The sequence below is a fragment of the Cydia pomonella genome, chromosome 2 (genome assembly GCF_033807575.1).
Source record: "Cydia pomonella isolate Wapato2018A chromosome 2, ilCydPomo1, whole genome shotgun sequence".
Lineage (NCBI taxonomy): Eukaryota > Metazoa > Arthropoda > Insecta > Lepidoptera > Tortricidae > Cydia > Cydia pomonella.
In genome coordinates, this window is record NC_084704.1 from 25885214 (window position 1) to 25903324 (window position 18111).

Sequence of the window (18111 nt, forward strand, 5' to 3'; positions counted from 1 at the left end):
GACATTTTAGTTTCTAAACTTGCGGTCAAGAATACACTTTTAACATCTGTCGGATTCTCATTGTGTATATTCAATATTCACAAAAATATGCAAAGGATAGCCGTGGTCGTATGCTCCGGTCATCATAAGCTTTAAGAGGGGAGTATATAGCACGTGATCGTCCATACAAAAAGATAAAACGTTTTGCCACTTCTCAAATATTTTCCATTCTCCATGATTTTTTAGTATATTATTGACACAATGAAAAAACTAAGTTTATAGGTTTTCCTTTTTTTCAAAATTTGAAAACAATAAATACATAAATAATTCTTAAAAAAAGCGAAACCTATAATAAACTATGCTAAAGCGACGGACATCAAAATCAAAGTGATTTGTTAAGATTTTAGTTTGGAAAACGTTTTCTTCCGAAATGTAATTTAATAGAAAAAATACTATTATTTCGCAAGGATCGCAAAGCTATTCTTCCCTCTTCAGGTAAAGGTAAATGATTATTTCAGGTGAGAATGTTTACTTATTTCATACGTTTTAGAGCGCGTTTTTCAGTAGTCTGCCTTACATTTAATTAATTATGGGGTTATAATTTCGTATTTAATTATTTTCTGCCCTCCGGGCGGAAAGCGTCAACTTTGCTCCCGCTGCGCTAAACGAAGTTGCCGCTTTCCGCCTCCAGCAAAAAATAGACAAATGTATTTGTGTTCCAAGGGAGCATCCTCCCGTGGTGCGCATACTATTTTTCTGCTCGACGGAGACGGAAAGCGGCAACTTCGTTTAGCGCAGCGGGAGCAAAGTTGACGCTTTCCGCCCGGAGGGCAGAAAATAACTATTAAAGTCGTTTTACATTATTTTTGTGGCAGGGCGCCTTCTGTACAGCAGCAAAGCGCCCAATGAATTTGGTTACGCCCGATGCTTTTACATGAGGGCGCCGAAAGCGCCCGTTATTCGATTGCCCGCAGCGCGACACGTACGTCGAGCTACGCCCGACTTTTTCAATATGAGGGCACCGAAGGAGCCCGGCATTGAACCGCGCGTATCGCGCCACGTTTATAGGGCTGCGCCCAACTATCTTTGAACGAATGTTGGCGCCGAGGGCGCCCGGCTGTAGATCGCACGCAGAAGGCGCCGTGTTAAATTTGATGTGACGTCATATAGGGTTATAGGCATGTTAAAGGTTATACCTATAACCAGCGGACAAGCGTGTAAGCTCGTCGGTGGTTTGGAACGCCGCACTCCGGTAGCGATTGACCGCCCCCGCACACCCGCCTCACGCCGTTCGCTCCCGCGGTGCGTTAGTTCGTTTCGTGGCTTGATTTGAAAATATTGATTTCTTAATTTTATATTTTTTAAATACCGTTGCCGCCCCATCTCATGTGCCGCCCGGGGCCATGGCCCCCCTAGCCCCCCCCCTCGCTACGCCTCTGACCACGGGGACAACGCTATCCTCGGAACGTCGGATGTAAACATAAAACTTAATACGCGATTAGGTCCTGTTTATATTAGTTAATAATTTATAAATGAGAAAAGATCTTGGCCAAACTATATATTCCGCGTTATCCTAATATCCCAGATACATATAACTCACGGTCACCCTAATTAGAAAGAGATGCAACGGCCCACTTTGACTTCTCATGTGGACACACTTTTTGGCCAATGTACCCTATCCGAATAATCTTATAAGTCCGTGAATTAGTCATACCGAAAAATATAAAAACAACAAGCCATGACAGACTAATACTGTATCACTTATATATATACCTACCGTTTTGTGGCGGGCGGAAAATAACATTTGACAGAACGCAGATATAATATGGCACATCCAATTTGTCAGAAGAAAAAGGCGGCTAATTTAAAAAAATGTAGGCGCGATGAGTCGACTTCCCATAGAAAATTTAAATGTCGCGCCGTTTTCTACTGATAAAGTGGGTGTGTCCGAGATTACACTTACATACGTTACTCTTTGTGTCCAAGTATAACAAATACGAATTTTAATAACCTTACCTGGCAACATTGATCAGGAATTAGAGAAACGAAAGTAGTGTATATATTTTTTATGTGCCTCTCTAATCTCTATTGCTATTATCTTTTATCTTGCTAATTCAGGCGATAGAGATGCAGGCCTACCGCGAACCACGTTCGACGTGTTGCCTCCCTGTCACGCTTACGTACGAATTTACAAGTGCGACAGATAGGCAACACGTCGAACGTCGTTCGCGGTAGGCCCTCAGGGCTAACTACAAAAATCGAAGTTCGTCATATGCGAGCATTTTTCTGACACCCATGACTCAGGAACAAATATCCATGCTCATCACACGAATAAATGCCCTTACCAGGATTTGAACCCGGGACCATCGGCTTCGTAGGTCACTACCCATTAGGCCAAACTGGTCGTCATATTACATCTTAGTGAGAGTAAAAGAGAAAAATTTGCGAATTTCGGTTTTCGCGGCAGTTCCCCACATAAAAAAATTTCGTTGTTAGTTTGACAATAAATAAAAAGAAAACTTTTATTATCATTTATATTCATTATTTTATAGAGACGCCTTTTTGGGTTAAAGTGTTATCCTCATAAGTTTCCAAAACATCTGCCAAATGCTCATTGTCCCTTGGTTTTTTAAATTGCCTTTTCTTTTGTGACGCCTTTTTACGTTTTGGAGCAAGTGGTTTCCTTGGCCCATGATCTTGCATTGACTTGATTCCTTGCTTCTCCAGGTATTCTTCGATTTTGGCATCATCCATGGCATCAACAGCAGTAGCTCGCCAAAGTTTTACAAATTCTTCATCTACCTGAAAAATAAAATGATTTATCATTATTAACAGGCATTTAAGAAATGCAGGAAGAGATACAATTTTGGTGATAAAATCAAGCATTAGATAAGCTATCAAAGTCTATTTTTTCCTTGACATTTTTGAATATAATAATGAAGTTATACTTAATTATAAATTTGATCTTACATCTAATGTTGCAGTCTTATCATTATAAAATAGAATCTTCTTCTTGTCAGTAGGTCGAGTAATGTACAGGATTTCCTGAGCCAAGTTTTTGAGTGCTCTGTCACAATGTGGCAGAGATTCTTGAACATCTTCCAGCAAAATTCCTCCCAAACCTTTTAGATCTTGTTGTTTTAGTAATCTGAAATGTAAGTCAATTAATATCAAGCACTTGCTAAAACATTCACCTTTTTTCTTTTAAGTTATTCTAAATTCTAAAGCCTGCTAAACATACCTGAGTAGGGATTTCTTATCCTTTATTTTGTATACTGGTTTGAAATTGTATTTACCATCTGGAGTGCATTCTATTTTTGGATTATTTTGTAGTGCCTCTGTTTGTAGCCACTAAAAATTTTAACAGATATATATTTTATTTGTTATATAATACATAAAATATTTATAACAATAACCAGTGTTTACTAAACAAATATATGAACTTACTTGTTTAACTTTATTACCAACATCCAACTGGTTAGTCTCATCAAGTACTTCATCTAATGTCAGGGGATGGTCGTCACCTTCCTGGTGTCTGGCTCTCATGTGGCGCACAATACGGGCCAGCACACCAAATCGGTATGATGAGCTACCAGACATGGTTTTATAGCTGAAAATTTATGAAACACAAGTAAATTAATAATTTAATATTATTGGAAAACCCGAAATAATGGTTTTGTATTATGTTATTAAATGAAGGGAAAATAAATAAATCTGTTTAAAATGTTGAAATACATACTTGGAGGCATCAAGCTTCGGTGCAGAGCTGACCGAGCTTGATGATGGTTTTGATTTCTTCTTGCTATCATCCTTGGAGTGTGATGAATCATCTCTTCTCTTCTTCTCAACACTAAAAGAATAATAATAAAGTTATAAGCTTTGAAGTTTGATAATTTATATTCCAACTCTACTAAGAAACTAAATAAAGGAGGCAAAACTAATCTTCATAACATGTTTCAGTACCAAGCAAAATAAATTTACTTAATTTCCTATTTCACAACAATGTATCATATAATCATAACTATATATCACTACTAATAAGTAAGGTCTCATAACTATAAAATAAATTAGCATGAAATAAACAAACTCATACTAGTAATTTCGTTACTGTTCCTGCCGAAAAGTGACCCTGAAATCTCATCAATATAAGCGTGCGGGCCCGCGCGTGCGAGGGAGAGAAAGTAAGCGACTAGCCGGCTGGCTGGCTGCCCAGTCAGTTCCCAAGTATGTCGCGTCCGCGTACCTGGGTGTCGCAAGTGCCTTTTTCTTGAAAGCCTCCCGTTCTCGAAGCAGAGCTGGGTCCATATTTTTGAAGATTTACTACGAAACTCTATGGCAAGTAAGCATGTAATGTACTAACTAATCATTATTTTAGTTACACAATCTTAAGTCTTTATGTTCATGTAACTCTTATATTGTATTGACCTTTTGACAAGTTTACAATACATTTTGGTTTGGTAGTAATGACGTTAGTTTGACATTATGTGCTGTGTTGCAAGTTTAAATTTTAAATAATTCATCAGTGTATTTTAACAATTTTTCAATAAATAACTTGTATTGTAAGCATTAAGGTTTATCTAGGTCCGTGCCTGTAAGTTGGACTTCACGTGCCAATTACATCCACACTTTTTCAGGCCTGGGAGCCTACCAAAAAAACCGAAATTCGCAAATTGCGTGGATATTTCTCTTGTACTCTTACTAAGACGTAATTAGAGTGACTGAGAGTAATGTCCCCAATTGACGAACTTCGATTTTCGCGGTTATAGGCCAGACCCGATTTCGGGCCCGATCAAGAGTATTTTTCCGTTTCACCAAACATCAGCACATCCTTTACATTTTTGAAATGTAAATAAAATGGTTCATATGCAAAAATATCAAACATTGAACGTTTTTGGCAATTAGAGACAAAGTATTTTCAGAGTATTTTTTATATTTCAAATATTGTTAAGGATGTGCTGATATTCCGTGAAACGAAAAACGATTATCAGGCCGAAATCGGGACTGATTATGAGTATGATGTCGGGAAGTGTGGATGTAATTGGAGCTTTAAGTCAAAGTTTAGGTATGGAAGGTAGTTTTTTTTTTATACTACGTTGGTAGCAAACTAGCATACCGTCCGCCTGATGGTAAGCAGTCCCCGTAGCCTATGTACGCCTGCAACTTCAGAGGAGTTCCATGCGCGTTGTCGACCCTAAACTCCCCCCCCCCCTCTCGTTGAGCTAAGGAATAATATCTCTATATACCAAAAAGTGTCCGACAAAAACCTTAAATAGGTGGCGCTACAATACCTAGAATACTTGAGAAAAAAATCTAATCATAGGCAGCGCACTTCACTCCGTCAGTAACTCCTAGGTTCTTAGCTACTCTAGCGCTACTCTGGAGAGATTTGTAACTATTATTTATGGCTGACAGCTGGACACTTTTGCAACAGTTCTGCCTATGCAGATTCTATTCCTTGCGTACCTATACATCAAAAGCCTCCTCCAGAATATGCGCGTGAATCGCGGCGCGACTTCGCGGAGCGAACATATCGTTGACGTTGACGTAGACTCCACAGTCCACACTCGTGAGCGAATCGCGGTGCGAGTGTGGAGTCTTGCAAGTTCGCGCTTCGCGTCTCCTTTGACGCGGGCCAAATACCGACAAAAAACGGGGAATAAAATAAGGCGCGAAGGCGTGAACAATCTGCGAAATCGACGCGAAAGCCATCCACACTATACAATTATTAAAAAACTAAATAATAAAAACAGTTGCGGAGTAGACGGTCTCCCTCCGACACTAATTAGACAATGTGCGGAAGAACTTACTTATCCGTTATGTACTCTAATAAATCAGTCATTCAAAGAAGGAGCCTTTCCCGACCAATTGAAAACGGCTATTGTAAAACCAGTCCATAAAAAGAATACTAAGACAGATCCGAATAACTATCGTCCAATCGCCCTACTACCCACAGCATCTAAAATATTTGAAAAAGCAATGTGTACACGAATATACGCCTTCTGCGAAAAGAATAAAATATTGAATAATTCACAAAATGGTTTTCGTAAAAATCACTCAACTAGTTTAGCAGTCTTTAAATACATACAAGCAATCCTCAATATAATAGACTCAAAAGAATACGCAATAGGAATACTACTAGACATGACTAAAGCTTATGATAAAGTTCAATATCCAATCTTACTGAATAAACTATACGGCATCGGAATTCGGGGAATAGCCCATAAATGGATTACATCGTATTTAATTAACAGAAATCAATACGTAGAAATAGAACACTTCGACTCCAAAACTAGAATAATAAAAAATATCCAATCTGAAATCACTCCTGTCACCTACTCAATTCCTCAGGGCAGCGTAATTGGATGCCTGTTATTTTTATGCTACATAAATGATCTACCAAACACCCTACAAGAACAGTCTATATTATTTGCCGATGACATTTCAGTAAGTATTGAAAACATGTCAAGATACAGCACACATAAACGACAAAATTAACAATATTCTTAACAATGTCTCAGACTGGATGCATGATCATCACCTTGAAATAAACTACCAAAAAACAAAATTAATGACCTTTCACCCCTACCAGAAAAATGCACTAGCTATTAACTACAGCCACAATTCTTTACAGTTAGATGTAGTAGATACATTTACACTACTCGGAATAGTCATAGATAGTCACATAACATGGAAATCGCACATTAAACACATTCGAAGTAAACTCTCAAATTTTACTTATGCACTTTGCGAAATAAAGAAAACCACCGACTTTCAAACAGCACTTGCAACATATTATGCATACGGTTATTCCTGGCTTTCTTATGGAATAATCCTATGGCGCAACAGCACAGATGCTCCCTCCCTTTTCACCAAAAAAAACTTATCCGCATACTTAGGTACTCGTAAAGAGAGCCAAGTTCAATGTTAAGAATAGGTGTCGTTGTTGACTCGTCGTCAGTAGTTTTTACGTATAGGCTATTTGTCTATTTTAATTTTCTAATATTTGGTTTGTGGTAATAAAGACTATCCAAGTCAAGTCCTTTCTAATTTCATATAGATCTCAATTCTTTTGTCGGCGAGTCAACAATGACACAAATTCTTAACATTGAACTTGGCTCTCAGTTCACATTTATGTTTTTGTTGGGATCGATTATTTCCGAAAATATTAACTTTAACTTTACGAAAATCAAAAAATATAAGGAGACCCTTTCGTTTTGAAAGATCTATCCATCGATACCCCAGACTAAACCAGAGAGATTGGGTTAAAGCGGAAAAATAAAAGGGGAACATTTTGTATGGCAGATACCCTAAAAATGTTTTTTGTAGTTTTTATTTTACCGTTTTGTCGCCATGCATGGTTTATGTATCCGTGCCAAATTGCAGCTCTCTAGCACTAGCGATCACGGAGCAAAGCCGCGACGGACATATACGTAGACGGACATGACGAAACTATAAGGGTTCCTAGTTGATTACGGAACCCTAAAAAGTCTAACGATTTTCACAGTAGTTTTAATAACATAGTACTTAAGCTTGGGCAATAATGACTAATTTGGACTGGTCATTGGAGCTATTCCAACCGCATACCGAGCACCGGCGAGTCGATATGCTAACAATAAGTTGAAACAGCCCTGTACAAGAGTGAGCGCATAATGTGGTTCTTATCTTATGGCCACAGTAACATTGGCTCACCTACGAAAACGGTCGATTTGCCTGCTAATAGGAATGTACAGCACAACCAAACAGCCGTAGAGGCGGGAAAATCGCATTTAGTTCGATTCGTGCTGCTGAGCGGACGCGTACTTTAGTATTTGGTTTTTCAAATACGGTTTTGCGAGCATAGCGGATTAACAAGGTAAAAGAAAAATGCTATCAAAATTTTATGAGCTTGTAAATATCTTTCGGAGATTTCCTAAAGTAATGTAGAATTAGCAAGAGCAGATCATTATTGCTTCTGTTTGTGACATTTGTGTGTTCATTGTTTTTACAAAATGATTGAAGAAGTGATAAAAACTGAAATATTACCATATTATTTTCTTTTTACATGCATCAAGGTTACCAAGATACATATGATAACAAGATAATTCAAATCTAGAAATAGAAGCAAATTTGAACGCAAATATTTATCAATTTTTTTTATTGTTTTTATGCAAGTACAATTAATTCTTGTATTCAAGATTTGTTTATATTTTCAAATGCAATGTAAGCCATTAAATCAAGTACCTTTAAATATTTACATTATTATGACTTTATTTGATTGAAATACATCAAATAGCGAGTAGTCAACCTGTGGCTATTAACCACTGGATACTGAGATCATGGAACTCAGAACCCAATAGCCAGCCTTTAAAATGGGATGGCTGGACACTGGGTAATTAAAGGCCGTCCATTGGTACACAGGGGGCTGATTACTGGCAAAAAGGCCCTTTCATTATATTTAATGAAATATTTCTAAAAGCTTAATTCAATTACGTTTTATTCTTTATAAAAATTAAACTTTATTAAATTATTGAATAGTAAAAAGATTAATAACTCTTATTGGTCAAAAGGCTGACTGTGCGGTGGTGCCTTTACCTGTTAGGGACATTTTTTTTACAAAATGTGTAATGATTGAAGAAGTGATAAAAACTGAAATATTACCATATTATTTTCTTCTTACATTGCATCAAGGTTACCAAGATACATATGTTAACAAGATAATTCAATCTAAAATCAGAAGCAAATTTTAGCGGAAATATTTATCAATTTTTTTTATTGTTTTTATGCAAGTACAATTAATTCTTGTATGAAATGTCGGTTACTTCGTTTTAGGCTTGCGATAAAATGTGGAAAATAGGAACTTTACATTCATACTCCAATTCAGCTACTTATACGTACGTAACATACGTATGTAATTACTAGTAGATTCAACTACATAATATCAAAAAAGGAGCCATTTTATTTAGGTATTTTCTTTTTAATGAGGTGATTTTATAGTTGAAGATAGCTGAGTTTTGGAATTAAGTAAAACTAGTTTATTATATTCTATATTTGCTCATTTAACATAATATAAACCAGCTTTATGCAGCCTAGCGTTCAAACCAGTCCGTCAGTCAGTAGCTGATCATAATAAAACATACCAATCGCCTCATTGTATTATATTACATGATCTGCCTCAGTTAATTGCAATAAAAATACATGAATAGTAGATATTGGATAGAACGTCCGTTCCTGATAGCTTCATCTAGGTTTGTTGACGACCTAATTAATGCACGATCGGGTATATTATTGTCCGGCTTAAACTTTTGTCCCCTGAGTACTCTTGAAATAATTTTTGCCAACCCTAATTTTGTAGAATTGGAAAGGGACTAATGAAAAAATTCCGTTTAGTTTAGAGAGTTTAGTTATAGTTCGTGTCATGCACGATGACGCGCAGATTTGTCAAATCTAACCTTTATTAATATGATATTACGAGTCAAGGCACGCGTCATCGTGAATGACACGTACGTCGAGTTGCGCCGATGACAATGATCCCAAATAGGAAAATGGAATTATGTTACAAAACTGTTTAACACATTTTATTAAAAGTGGTATTTATCTAATTGCATGTCACGGGAAGCTCGCCAGAACTATTATTTATTTGTTTAATACCAAATACCAAGCACTAATTTTGTTCAACTTCATAAACGAGCAGACAGCTGGGCGGCCTACAACAATTCACTAGATCGTCTTGTTTTGAACCAGGTCGTACCTATACTCGTCGTCGTTTGGTTATAATATAATACTGGCTTCACCAAAATGGGCTATTGGTCTCCCAAGGCCCGGTAGGTACGACGTCTGACGATGTAGATGGACGTCATTGCGGGAAACAGACACAATAACTAAATATTTTTTAATCTATTGGCTTCCTGTCGACGCTTTCCTATCTGGTGTAAATTTTATGTGAATAATCACTGTTTGTTATCTTGATATCTATAAAGGAGCTTTCAGATTTACCACTTAGGTCACATTTAGTCAATACAAGGTTAAAAACTCCGTCAGACCTAGTTTCTTTTGGATGTGCCATGTATTGCAGTGATCCATTCTCGATACTGAAATTTCCGCACCATAAAAAAAATAGAATGAAAACTGGCCAAAACCGGCAAGGAATTTTACTTTAATATAAAAACTAGATAGATATCTCTTCTGTGGCGTTCGGTTAATTTCAATTCAACCCGATAAAGTTTCAGTTAGGGGTAAAAAAATGCGTATCTCCAAGTACATTGCTCTTTTAATACATATGAAATAGAAATAATATTTGCAGAATGTCAAACACAACACCCCACACTTGTTAGGAACACACAAAAAATTATAGCGTCAAGAGCGATGACGCGAATAATTGCACTAAAAATGGCACACAACGTGATGAGGGTAAGTACATATGTATAAGTACTTACCCTTATCACTCAATATTGAAGGAGTGAAGGGTAAAATGGCATGTGGTAATCTTAATGTATGGGTATTACTTGGTAATAACAATTTTTGCGATATTCAATGGGGGTTTTTGTCCAATTACATTATTCTACACGCATCACTGTGGCGATAGGAGACTTAAATTGATATATACGTTAACTAAGACAATTTCAATAATTAATAATATGGTCGCCAACCTCCTGGACGGAGATGGCACGTGAAGAAGAAGATAATTTTAATAAATAATTTATTATAATTGGCAGACAGCGAAAAATTTAAACACCGGTTTCGTGACAATAGGAAATGACAATCCTGACTAAATCGATTCATCACATTCATCACCATAAGTATCAGAAGCGAAATAAATTTCAGATATAAAATGTGCTGTGTTATCCTAAATACCCGTGCCAGAATAATAAATCAAATAGAATTTAAATACAACCTTCTCCAGGAAATATGGCCATATTTGACAAATTTAGTAAATTCATACACCTCTAGTGCAAGTCATAAAAAATATTTGTTTAAATTTGAACTTCATTAGCTGTCAATAGAGTTGAACATTGTAACTGCCATATGTATATTTGCTTTTGTATGTACTAGAGGCTTAAGTATTCCAGTTTTCATACCGACTGCTACTATACTTTAATATGTAGAAGGGCAGGCCAATAGCGGATTTTTGGATTTACTGTAGCGAGTTAGACTAACCGCGTCGTGTGTTTTTTTCTAATCAAAAATATATACTAAGGACGTCCGCTACTAGAAACGTGCGTGATAAATATGTCTATACATATGTATACATATGTCTATATTTATTAGGTACGTTTCTTGTTCTACAACTTTACATGCTCCATCTAAAGTGTAGGTACAGACGGACGGACAGAGGCTATTATTAAATAGGGTTGTCACGCTTCGGGTCCGTACCCTAAAAATGACAGCAGGAGCCTTATAACTAAATTTTTACGATGGAAATGTAGCATGCGAGACTTGGCCACCTACGCCTACCTGTTAATTTGTGTTTTCAGGGAGAGTCCTCATTTATCTTGTAGTTTGTTGTATGGGTTTACCCTTGTTAGAATTTTGTAGAATTACGTTTGTTAACGTTCCAGGTTTATAATTCGCTAAATTAATATTTCCTATATATATTTTTTTACATAATACATTATAAAACAATCTTTATCCGACTTATCTTTATCAATTGACTTCTATCTATTTTATCTGACGATCCGAAAATCAGGTTCAAAACAAATAAAAATATATCTGTACCCCTAGTGTAAATAAATTCGATTTTGAAACGTGACGTACGCGTTTGCGTTTAGTCTCATTTTGTATTGGATTTAGAAAGAGCGCGCCAAGCGGGACGTTTTGGAAACTCAAAATCCTATACAAAATGAGACTTAACGCAAACGCGTTCGTCACGTTATGACGTCGATAAAATTTACACTAGGGGTACAGATGTGATGTGTAAATACCTATGTTCAGCGTTAAATAAAAAATATAAATAATGGAGATACAGATTTGCAAGTGAAGAGGTTTTGATTTAAAATTTCCCCTTCTTTGATAATATTTTATTAAGTTTTCTCAAATATTAATACTTTTTGAGATACAGGCGAAAACAGAAATGTATCCTTTTTTCCGCCTTTTTGGATTACAATTTTTTTGTACGCTGCGAATATTATTCCAAATCCAATGAGTTATCAGACGTATGTTTAGGAGTAGTATCTCTATTTTTCACCATTTTGAACTTGTCGAGTAGACTAGAAGTAGAAACTATTGGTTTGCACGGACTCGCCTGCACTAAGACGTAATAACGCAACCCGATGACGGCTGTAGAACGTAAGAATAACAATACATTATTTGTGTAGGTACTTTTTACTGAAAAGGTCTCCCCGCATTATGTGAAATATTGTTGAATCATTGTCAAATTAAGTTTGTGGAAGCGGGCATTTTTGATAGGGTTGCGTCACGCGTTTCACTGTGTCACGTACTTTATAGAGAACACACGCAATAGGGTCATTTCTATTCGGCCATAACCTTGTCATACAACAGAAAACGACAAATATTATTTGTTTTAAAAAAACTATGTATAACAGTACACTAAAATAGGGTATAAATGACGGCAGCATTTCCTCGCTGTACTGCAATAAGTACTTACCTATACAAATACGTTAACTCTGCACGCTCTATCAGATATTCCACGGAGATGGGTCACACACAATATCATCTAGGATTGTATTTATGTTACTTTCCGAACTATGAAAGACTAACAAAATAAGTTGGAACAATTATAGATAGTCCCGAACGGAGAACTCGCGGTTTGCCAAACCACTCTACTTATAGAGTAGATTCATAGACATGAAGACTTCGACGCCATAGAATAAAAAATGTGACATTTCAAGATGAGTGCCGTATTCTTATAATTTGGAATACAGATTTAAGTTAGGTCCCTATGTCCTTCAAATCCTCAGCTTAATACAAAAATTTTCATTTCATTATGATTAGAGCAAAAATTTACGATTGAATCCGCCGAGCGGGTTACCGGCACTCAATGTGTTAATATGAATCTGTTGTCATTGTCCCTCGTGTATTGATTGTCGTGCACTCTGTTCGTAGTCACTTTCCTCTACAAAGCGGGAAAACGCTGAGGTCGGTTACGAGCGTAGCGCTACGAAAACGTTGGCAGTGAATGCATTAAACGGCCTTTTCAGACATTTTTCAGATCTTCAGTTATCAATTTTGGTCATGATTAGACCAATGAATTCAAATAAGGAGAAAATCAATCAATCAATAATTATTAACCCCCATTTTGTATTAAAAGTCAAATTCTGCCACTGATCCGCACTAAACGTAATGAATCCAGCTTTATCATGCGAACGGCTAAGGAGTGGAATTCACTTCCTGCAAATATATTCTCAGTCTGCTACAACTTGTTTTTTTTTTTAAATCGTGAGTCCGTGAGTTAATGTAAAAACTTCGCTTCGCTCGCTTGTTAGAATATTCCTAATCAATGAATAATACTTGCCTTCTTCTTACAACATGAATATTTAAGAAAGATATAAGTAGGTATGGTAGGTACTATAATATATCTACTAAGTATAATAAAATACTAATTAATACCTACTAAAACAGTCTAACAGGATACGGCATTAAATACTTATGTATATTGTCAGAAGACTGACAGGGATTGACGACTATGCCAGTTAAATAAAAAACTATGCTTTATTGTGCCCGGTAAATCACGATTTTTTCAGCGCATCATAAATATTATTAATTCTGGATGTCATCATTCTCAAGAAAGATAAAAAGGCCACAATTTTCGGCATGATTACACGATTCAGTATAAACGCCATTTACTTTAAAAAGTAAGGTCAAACATGCTCAGAAAGTGAAAATGAACGAAATTATCTACAGATCGGATTCCTCTAGGACGTAATCGGGAAAGCGCCAAGATAAAAATAAATAAATATTTTAGGACATGATTACACAAATTGACTAAGTCCCACAGAAAGCTCAATAAGGCTTGTGTTGTAGGTTCTTAGACAACGATATATATAATACATACTTATTTATAAATACTTAAATACATAGAAAACACCCATGACTTAGGAACAAATATCCGTGCTCATCACACGAATAAATGCCCTTACCAGGATTTGAACCCGGGACCATCTGCTTCAGAGTTAGGATCACTATCACTAGGCCAGACAGGTCGACAAAAAAGGAACTTAAACTTATGAACTGGTAAAGCGTGGGTAAATGGGTTAAAGCAACTACCCTAGTGGGTTTGTATACGAGTAGCGACCCGGATACCCCATTAGCATGGGACTATTGATTTTCTACGAATGTAGCGTGCCCACCTTAGATTTACTGAGCCTAAAATGTTGCTCACCGCAGTAAATGTAGGTAGCTAATGTATTTGCCAAATTATCGTACAATCAGCCATTAAATTGGCAGTAATCTTTGAAAATAATAGAGAATACGTATGTTAAAGTACCTACATACATTCACGTGAATGTATGCACTTCACCTACACCTTATTAAAGCGACGGGATGGGTCATTATGGAATACTAGCAGCACCGAGTTGCTACTAACTAAACGTAAAGTGAAGTTCAATAGGGACCGTGCGCGTTGGAGGGTCTGCCATCTTGTGGCCTGAATCGGAATCATAAACATGTACATTTATACGTCACGTGTTTTCTTGTGCATAGTAGGCTCTGCCATCTTGTGGGCTACATCGGAACAATAAACATCAAATTTACGCCTCGCGCCAAAAATCTGACGGCTCCTGTGCTGTCTCCTACAGTTCATGCACGCTCCCTATAGAAATTGCAATGTAGCTGATGGTCTTTCGACTGCGATAAAGCCGGCTGAAGATATTATTTATTTCTAAGAGCATAAACTATCATCTGACAAAGTTTTAGTTTGGATGCGATGGCGAAAAAAAAAACATTATTTACATGTTAAATTTTGATTCATTGCATGTTGCACCTTATCAAAAGTGTCATTCATATAGTAGTAATTAGTAAATAACATTATCTATCTGACTTGTAATCTATCTTAAGATGAAAGTCAACAATGAAATTAATTAGGCAAATTATTTACATTTAAATACGTCATATTCATATATGTATGACATGAACAGAAGGAAAGCTAGATAAAACGTGCTATTTCTCTGTCTTCTTACAAAGGAATGCTTTTACAGTTTGAATTGAATTCATCAAAGGAGGCCAGTGGTTAATACCAAACTCAAAATGCAACCTTTAAAAAAACATACGGGGTCACTGACCTGACCCAGTAAATTGTGCTAGAGTGCGTGAAGAGTGTTTGTGCGTGTAATGGGGTAATTTGTCAGTATCTGAAACTTTACCCTCCTCTACCCCGTCTTAAAAAACCATAAATCGGCCAAGAGCATATCGGACTATGCTCAGTGTAGGGTTCCGTAGTTACCATTTTTTCAGAATAGGCTAAACGGGGACTATTAGTAAGTATAATGTAGCATGGAGGCACATTACAAGCATAAAGGAAACATATGTCTTTTTTCAAAGAAGATAATACTTTTTGCAATAACTCAAAAACGACTGGACCGATGATATCGGTCCGAACGAGCATGTTCGCTATAGTTTGTTTTACGATTTTTATCATATTTTTTGGACCCATGGTTCAAAAGTTTCTGTCGCCATGCATAGCATGCATGCATGCACATCCATGCCAAATTGCAGCTTTTTAGCACATGGATGGACAGGCAGACTACGGAATCCTAAAAAGGTATTTCACAGGTCTTGATGCCATCGCCATTGAAAAGTGAATTCAAGCTTTATTTAGCTCTAAAACTTTATTAGCATTTTTTTCTATTTAACTTTTTATGGCCCATTATATTATTGGTGTGTATTTTTTTAACATATATAATGTTTATATTTCAAGGTCATAATATATTCAATAGTTTAGGATAAGCGTTTTATGTGAAACCGTTTTCTATAATTTAGATTTTACCAACCATTCCCGGGATGTAATTATTTTATGTTGTTTTATGTATTTTGAATTAAATATGAATATGACGTTTTTAAAAATTTGCACGTAAGATAAAATATAACTTTGAGACACTTTGAAGTGAATTTTGAATACAGCAATCAATACTTCTGTACTTAAATCTGTACACAGTCATTGAATGAAGGTAGGTAGGCTAGGTAAAGGATTTTTTTTTATAAGGATAGGTATTATAGCATTCAAGTTTCTAATATGTACTTTAATGTCCAAACAATGACTAGTAAAAATACTATATACAGGTATATTGTTTTGAAACATATCATTTTATTCATACTATAAGTGATCTCGTCTTCCTTTGCGTAGGTAATTAAAGTACCTGAACGATAACAAGTGGAAAGTCAACGTAGGTAGATTAGGTGTTAAATTATTTTTTATTCGTGGACAAAAATATGACATTTACTTGTAACTGAATGTTTACTTGAATATATATTTATTCATGGATATAAGGTACAAAAACATGTCAGAAACAATAAATAAAAACTTAAAATTACAATTAATCTAAATACAGACTATACAAAAATAAAACTACACTAAACTAAACTAAATCTAAAAAAGGTCCCTGCGGCAAGGTCCCGATGATGCTGGCTGCGTTACCCCGCTGAACTGCCAGACTGATGCGTTGAGCGAGGTAACTGCCAGCTCTCCGGTCCCCAGTTGCGTCCCTGAGTCTCTTTGAAAGGTCTCTAAGGAGACTCAGAGCGCCAGGACCCCACGGACCCAGGGTCTCGACGCCGAACGGAACAAAACTGTATTCGGCACCGAGACCGCGGTATTTCCCCACCTTTGCGTTTTCAGCCGCCTCCGCAGCAGCTGCCGCCCTTACCGAGGTTCCGTGGAGATGTGACGGGGCTAGCGTGTCCACGCATGTTGCATCCCACACCAGCACCCGCCCCATACTCCACGGAATCAAGGACATCCCGTCAGGTCTCTTGCCGTCACTTCTCAATATGCCGGTCGGCTCCAATAGAGCAGGCACATTAACCGATGCAAGAGACCGACGGATGATGTCGTTAAGAGCGGCATGTCTGGAAAAGCGGCCCGCGCTCCTCTGGCAGGGAGACCGTGGTGACCTAAGTGGTCAACGTCCGCACCGCAGGGGCAACGATGAGGGGCACACACCGGAATACCTAAACGGAGGCAAATCGAGAGCCGGAGCGTGTTGGGCTCTAAAAAAGTTCCAATTTTAGGGGATGGATGCGCGCGGAGCCAGTGCCCTGCTTCTCTAGTGCCCGCTGCCAAGAGTCGAGCTCTTTCCGCAGCGCTGCACTGGTCGAGAAGGGTAACTGAAGCCAATTTGCACAATGGATCATCCCAATTTCTTTGTGACTCTGGATGTTCAGGGATGTCTTGACCGGGGCACGCATACAGCCACGCATTTTTTGCGTCGTTCAAGCCCGAGATCTCATAGTTTGTGCAAAGAATTTTCCCTATGAGACCCAACGAACTATGTACCGACGACAAAAAAAAAAGCTGGCAAAGCTACACCCGACATCCTACGGATGCCTAAACCACCGTGCCTGATGGGAAGGGACCCTTGACACCAAGACCGGTCACTAAACTTAATGTTAAGGACACTTTCTAAATTATTTTTAATTAAATTATCTACTCGCGATAAAAGATCTCGATTTTTCCACAAAGGGCAGCATCGGAGCACGTATGTTAACTTTGGAATGAAAAGACAATATTTGATAATAGAGAGTGCATAATGGGGACTAATTTCGAGTAACCGGTGTGAATGATCTTGGAATTTTGATTCAGAATTTTGAATATAATCAGGAAAACTTTCCTCGAATATTGGGGATCCTAGAAGGCAAAGTGTACGTCTATCAAGAATTTTAATATTGGGTGCCAGTTGATTGAATCTCTGTATCAAACTATTGATATCGACACAGGTATCTGGAATGTAAAGTTCGCATTTATCAAAATTTAACGTTAGACCGATGGATCTGAATTTATCATTTATCAGCGAAAGGTCGGCCAGAACTGAGTCCACGTTACCTCCTAGAGTCCCATCATCCAAATACCACACATTGAATTTTGATGACAGTTTTTTAATTATATTGTTTATCCCTAAACTAAAAATTGCGGGCCCCAGGGGATCTCCCTGCTGGCAACCGACTTCAGATGACAATTCGTTCGAACGATACATCAGCTTCGATGGA

The 18111-nt window shown here is 37.3% G+C and overlaps 2 protein-coding genes across 4 annotated transcripts in view; one reads left to right on the forward strand and one right to left on the reverse strand.

The window, feature by feature from the left end:
- Positions 1–2499: 2499 nt before the first annotated feature.
- Positions 2500–4363, reverse strand: LOC133534753 (transcription initiation factor IIE subunit beta). The gene is made up of 6 exons (XM_061874015.1): positions 4223–4363; positions 3719–3829; positions 3427–3589; positions 3221–3330; positions 2950–3127; positions 2500–2781 (listed from the first exon to the last, which is right to left on the reverse strand). Exons 1-6 carry the CDS (start codon positions 4282–4284, stop codon positions 2521–2523), a joined length of 885 nt encoding a protein of 294 aa, XP_061729999.1. The 5' UTR covers positions 4285–4363; the 3' UTR covers positions 2500–2520.
- LOC133534750 (chitooligosaccharidolytic beta-N-acetylglucosaminidase) overlaps positions 4179–18111 on the forward strand; it is a 52000-nt gene continuing 38067 nt past the window's right edge. Inside the window, exon 1 of one of the 3 annotated variants that reach the window (XM_061874013.1) lies at positions 4179–4314. Coding sequence is in view for 1 of the 3 variants with exons in the window: in XM_061874011.1 (XP_061729995.1) it covers positions 4312–4318 (7 nt within the window). In the remaining 2 variants the exon portion in view is untranslated. Of the gene's footprint in view, positions 4319–7714; positions 7832–18111 lie in introns of those variants that run through there. The other 2 variants (XM_061874011.1, XM_061874012.1) reach the window with 2 other exon arrangements.